Below are 5606 nucleotides of genomic sequence, written 5' to 3' on the forward strand. Positions count from 1 at the left end.
ATGAAGCTGAAATCTGGGTGTTTTCTGCAGCACCTGCATTTGGATGAAGTACACTGCTTGTTGTCAGTAAGAAATGCTGCAGCACTGGCAGAGTATTTCCAGCTCCTGGATTACCTGAACAGTAAGTCCTTCTAAAAATGAGATTGGCATTAACGCTCTAAAATTACAGGCCCTGTGTCATGTTTTGAAAAGAGACACACAGAATGTTACATCTCTTAGGATTTAAACCAGGGATCAGGGACATTACAAATATTGCACTTCAGATGCTACAACAAATGCAGCACTCTGTAATACTAATTAACTAGCAGCTTGGTTAACACAAGTGCTTGTCAATACCCCAAAAGCTTTCAGATACAGCATATATCACCATGTCTTCCCTGCCCTAGCATGCCCCAGTTGTTCCAGAGGGTTACATGGCCTGGCTACTCCTGCATCAGCTTCTGAAATATATACGGCTTAGGGGCCCATGCAGAGCCACTGAGATGCATTTTCAGCTCTCACTGAAGATACTCCTTTCCCCTTCCCCCTTCCATTGCCTCCTTCCCTGCTTGTGAGACAGAAAAAGGTCGAAGAGCCTATGCAACCTGTTTGATTTTATGGTATTATTGTCCCCTGCACCCCAGCAGCATGTGAAGTCCCCAGGTCAGGCTTGCTAGTACTGTACAAACATGACAACCAGGTCCTGGTGCAGCGAGCAGATAACTGACACAGGAAAAACCCAGGCCAGCCATGAAGATCTTTACAGCTGTGCAAGCGAGATGCCAGGAACACAGGGCAAGAGGGGATTTCTGGCTCACTGAAGCTAATTCCTTAGTACTGCAGCAACCTCACCATGTAATCCTTTCCATAGATTGATTGTGCTCCGTGCTAGAAAGCAGGTGGGTTTCTTGCCAATAGTGTCCTCCACATGAGGCTGTTTGGAACCCCCCGTCCACTGGTTCACAGCTTCCCCACCTCCCATACACAGTTCTTGACTCTGTTTTTTCTGCAAACCCCCACAGTGCTCCAGCTCAGACAACACCTCTTCACATGGATTTATCCCACTGGCAGAGATTTAAGGGTAGCAGAATTGGACCAGGCTGCAGATTTTTTTAGTGGGGGCTGTTTGTTCTCTGTGTTTGCACTTGGGGAAGTTTGAGGGAAATGCTGGATTTGGAGGTTTGGCTCTTCCTCTGCTCTGGAGAAGATTAAATAGGACTAAAAATAATTGCTAGTGGGTCACGAGTTAAAAGTGACACCTCCAAAAGAAAAACGGGTTCTTTTCCCAGTGTTTCTGGTTTGTTGGAAAAGTCCTTTCTTCTGCCAGGCATGGGGTGGAAGAGAAGAAAGACAGAAAATTATGAGCACTTAAACCTTGTCTTCTGTGCAGAAATCACGTATGCCTCTTTCATAAATCAGGCCATTTTACTAATAATGTCCATTAATTCTGAACAGTATCTCCTGTCTGCTACTGTGTTTTAATTACATGTGCAACCTTTCTGTAAGCAGTGGGCATTTAAAGTAAAATAAATCCTGCTAATTATTGCTCTCAGCTTTGTGCAGACAATGCCTGAGAGCTCACTGTTTTCCAGACCTGCGGTTTTATTGCTTTCTCCGTTATGTGACTGACCTGAATAAGGACCAGAGCATGCTGCTCTTTGACTTGCTGGACCAAAACGTGAGGGGGGGAGGACTTGCCTTAATGCGTGCTACATGGTGGCATTCACCCTGCTGCCCCACGAGGTGTGCACCCTGCAGGTCCTGGAGTCGGTGCAGGGACATCTGCACCATCCCACACCCCCGCAAAAGGCATCAGCTCACTGGAACTGATCTTTACTCATGGCGTGCAAGGGATGGAGACGGGCCCCGAGTCTGTGCTGCTGCACAGAAAAGGAAAGCAGGGAAATGAGCAGACTCCTGTTAATACCAACCTTGTTCCTCTGGAATAAATCCACTCCTGAACTTTTTGCAAGGTAGGAACTATCTAAACACTATTCCCAGATCAGGCTGTCCATCTTAGTTCTCCAAAAATCAAGCCCTTGGCTGTGTTTACCTGTGGGGAAGAGAGCAGAGCATCTGTTTTTGCCCATCGGTTCTTGCTAGCAGCATGTGCTGATCCCTTCTTCAGCCTCCCTGGCATCACCCACAGCCCAGGCTGGGGAGAGACCAGCGTCCTTTCAGGGAAAAGCAGCGAGGCCAGCAGGCTGCGGTGAGGGAGAGGAGGGGTATTAAAGCCAGGGTTACCCCCAGAGCTGAACCTTGCTGTCGGACACATCCCGCAGCTCTGCTCTGGACCCAACACCCGGCCGAGGGCCAGCGCTCGGGGCTGCTGCCGGCAGGACTCGGGGAGGAAGGAGAGGAGTCAACCACAGGACGTAGCCCTGCAAGTCACTCAGCACACGGGAGGGATGGAAAAGGACCTCACAAAGCAGCTCTGGAGCTTGGCCGGCTGTCGGTATCTCTCCCTGGCACAGCCCAAACCCAGCCATGTGCTCCAGTGCAGGAAACACCAAGATTTTGGTATTTCCTGTGGGTGTGACTAGGGAGAGTTCACCTCTATTCTCTGAACACAAGCACCAGTTGGTATTCCATGTATTCTTTCCAAGCAGGAAATCAGTGCTTATTATCTGTTTCTAAACCTTTCTGCCCCAAAACAGAACTATCTTGAAAAGCAGTTTATCTACCGGCACACAGGACCCACTTTTCAATGGCTGAATATAGACAGGGATAATATGATTGATTTTAATGACTTTAAAGTCACAAGGTTTCTCTTCAACATCCAGAAAGAACTTCAGAAAATATTCAAGGACTTTGATATTCCCAGAGATGAGGTAAAATTAGAGAAATTACAGTCAAAAGCTAGGTCATGAAAATGCCCCTCAATGCAGCCCTTGGCCACTTCTCACTCAAGCCTGAGTTTCTTTCCTGTTGACTTCAGGAGTGGCTCTTTGGTGACTTACCACACAGTCTGAATTGAAAATGTTTTAACAATAAGATAGCAACAGAAAAAAATAATTTTAGGGGGGATAAACCAGTCATATTCCTTTGTCTGAGGAGACTCTAATGAGAGGAGGTGGGCAGGACTGGCAGAAGTGCCTTTATTTAAGCCATTTTCTTCTGGGTTCACTTGTGTCTTCTCATTATTTTCCAAGCTCTCTGCAGTCCAGTCTCAGAGCCAGGGGAGTACCTCGGTGGGGTGCCTCAGACTTGAAACTCCTAGAAACGTTACTAGTGCCATACCTTGGCTTATGCACATGCCATGGAGATGTCGATGCCAGATAAGAGCCTCAGGGGAAGCTCTTTTTTTTTTTTTTTTTTTTTTTTCTCTCTGATGAATCCTTCATTTTGACCTTAAACCAGCTCCAGGTTCCAAGGCCATAGAGATCTTTCCCATCCCTGCTCCATGGTGGGGAGCAGCCCCCTGCAACCAGAAAGGGAACAAACCTGGTTACAGCACCTCCCCTCCAGCTCTCCTCCCCTCTGCACTGACACAGTCCTTACGGAGGGGTATGCACACAGCCCTTGCCAATTTGCTTTTGCCACCAGCTCACCTTTGTCCCTCTCTGGTCACCTATGCTCTTTCAAATCCCTCCTTGCTCTGAAGTAGTCTCTGATTAATGACCACCTGCAGCTACACTGGTAGGGAATCAGTCATTAATAGACTGTAGACATCTCTTATCTCTGTCACAGCTTCACGCTCTCTTCATGACTTCAGCATCTCAGCATGCTCCAGGAGCACATTTAGCAAGACAGCCATTAGTAACCAAGAGACATTCCTTCTCTTTCTCCTCTTTTCTGCTGCTAGGCTCCTGGGTTATTGTTTTTATTGATAACTCTCCTCCTCTTTGTTCCACCACCAGTATCCTCTTCGATTATTTGTTACAGGCAGTTGTTGCATCTCTCCTGTAAGCCCTGCAGGGCTTGCAGCCTGTTTCCTGTGTGGTTTAGCAGCTCAGGGAGTTATCAAAGCCTCCATCCTGCTCAGTGCCTGTGGCTAGTTCTCTAATGCCCTCAGAGTAGTTTCCCAGAATAAGCTGTTTCAGCCCCAAGTTGCATGGATCCTGTCCTTTCATCTCCAGGCTGCCTGATTAAAAGGCCACTTTAAGCAGGAGCAGTGTGGCTGTGACACAGCCGTGGAGGCACCCCACTCCCCCCCAGCCACTCAGCCACACCATAACCCCAGCTGTTACGAATCACTCCAACATCTGCAGGTCATTACATGCAGTAGAGAAACAGCCCTGTGCCAGGGAGATGCCCTATGAGCCTGTAACATGTTTGGGATAAGCCAGGGGTGAGCAGTTGAAATCAATTTCTCCTGAGTCAATCAGGAAACTAGAGCAAGTTGGAGACGGGGATGAGAGCCTGGACGCAGGGTCTTTCTCTGAAATAACTGTTTACATTGGGCAAGGCTGCTTTGCTAAGTTAGGGATCTATCTCCTCTCCAAAACTAGCAACTGAACTACAGGGAATTCAAGATGATTGCAGTCTTCTGCATTGACAAACAACAAAAAGAGGAAGAGATCATGAATAGCCTCCCAGCAGGACCAGTGAGCTCCTAACTGACTAACAAGAACCCTTTACCCAGCTGGGAAGAACACAGCCTCGCTTCTCTGTCCCCTTAGGCTTAGCTTACAATGCCAGATAGAAGTACCAAACTTGTAGAAAGTGAATAAATCAAAGCGCTGCAGTAAAGCAATTGCCTGCTCTGTTTTCTACATTGCACGCTGCCACTGCTCTGCCAAGGTCAGCACCAGAGACCGGTGTCTGACGAGGAGGAAGGACTCATGCAACCTGGACTTCAGCCTTGTACCTCACAACTCTCCCCAGGACTAAGCCTGAGGTTGGCATTAGCTTCCCCCATGCGCTACGATAGGCATGTCACCTTGGTATTTTAGTGACAACCTTTTCCCATCCCCTGTGTTACACACTGGTTTGGTGACAGCCTTCCTCCCCGGCACTGCTGTTGTCCCACGTTCAGACGCACACAAAGCAAGGCTGGTTTGAGATGGGGCAGACTGATCTCCGAGGCTGGAGCCAGTCACGCTGGCAGCTTTCTGCTCCGCATCCCCCGCCTGTGTGCTCCGGGCCCGGGCAGCTCCCTGTATCCGTGCTCGTGAGGAACAGCCCAATGACAGGAAATGCTGTTTGCTTTGTTAACGAAACCACCTAATTAAGTCCATGTGGAGAGGAAGCAAGAAGGCAGTTCAGTTTCTCTTGCTAAATATTGACTGTTTACCCTTCGGGCACAGCAATCCAGTGAATTTATTTCCCCCTCTCACCTTACACACAGGGCATCACACCATTGAGCCTCCTCCAAACTCACTGCCATTAGAGAGCTTCCCTAATTAAGCAGCACGGCTGCAGCATAAGGGACTAATTATAACAGAAAATTCCAGTCTCCGAGCACCGCCACTGACCTCCCATGAAGCGAGGTTTCAGCACGCCTGTAAGGCGGCTTCCCACCTCTCAGACCTTTGCAACCGCTCAGAGTCCAGAGAAAGTAAACGATGTGGCTGAAATCCCAACTTTCTGGGATTATTCAGAGAAAGAGAGAACACAGCGAACCACTCTTTGCAGAGGTGAGAGCTCAGTGACTTTTCCATAAGTTACCTTGATATTTTTGGCCG

The 5606-nt window shown here is 48.3% G+C and overlaps 1 protein-coding gene across 1 annotated transcript; it reads left to right on the forward strand.

Annotated features, from left to right (window-relative positions):
- Window positions 1-4538, forward strand: EFCAB9 (EF-hand calcium binding domain 9). The gene is made up of 4 exons (XM_033005393.2): window positions 1-121; window positions 1572-1657; window positions 2637-2810; window positions 4431-4538. Exons 1-4 carry the CDS (start codon window positions 1-3, stop codon window positions 4536-4538), a joined length of 489 nt encoding a protein of 162 aa, XP_032861284.2.
- The last annotated feature ends 1068 nt before the right edge of the window (window positions 4539-5606 follow it).

This window comes from Tyto alba, unplaced genomic scaffold (genome assembly GCF_018691265.1).
Source record: "Tyto alba isolate M040663 unplaced genomic scaffold, T.alba_DEE_v4.0 Super-Scaffold_17, whole genome shotgun sequence".
Lineage (NCBI taxonomy): Eukaryota > Metazoa > Chordata > Aves > Strigiformes > Tytonidae > Tyto > Tyto alba.

Excerpts from the sequence above, each read along its gene's own strand:
- EFCAB9 (XM_033005393.2), top strand. The coding sequence starts at position 1 with ATGAAGCTGAAATCTGGGTGTTTTCTGCAGCACCTGCATTTGGATGAA. Across the intron at positions 122-1,571 it reads GCTCCTGGATTACCTGAACA|ACCTGCGGTTTTATTGCTTT; the intron begins GTAAGTCCTTCT and ends ACTGTTTTCCAG. Across the intron at positions 1,658-2,636 it reads TTGACTTGCTGGACCAAAAC|AACTATCTTGAAAAGCAGTT; the intron begins GTGAGGGGGGGA and ends GCCCCAAAACAG.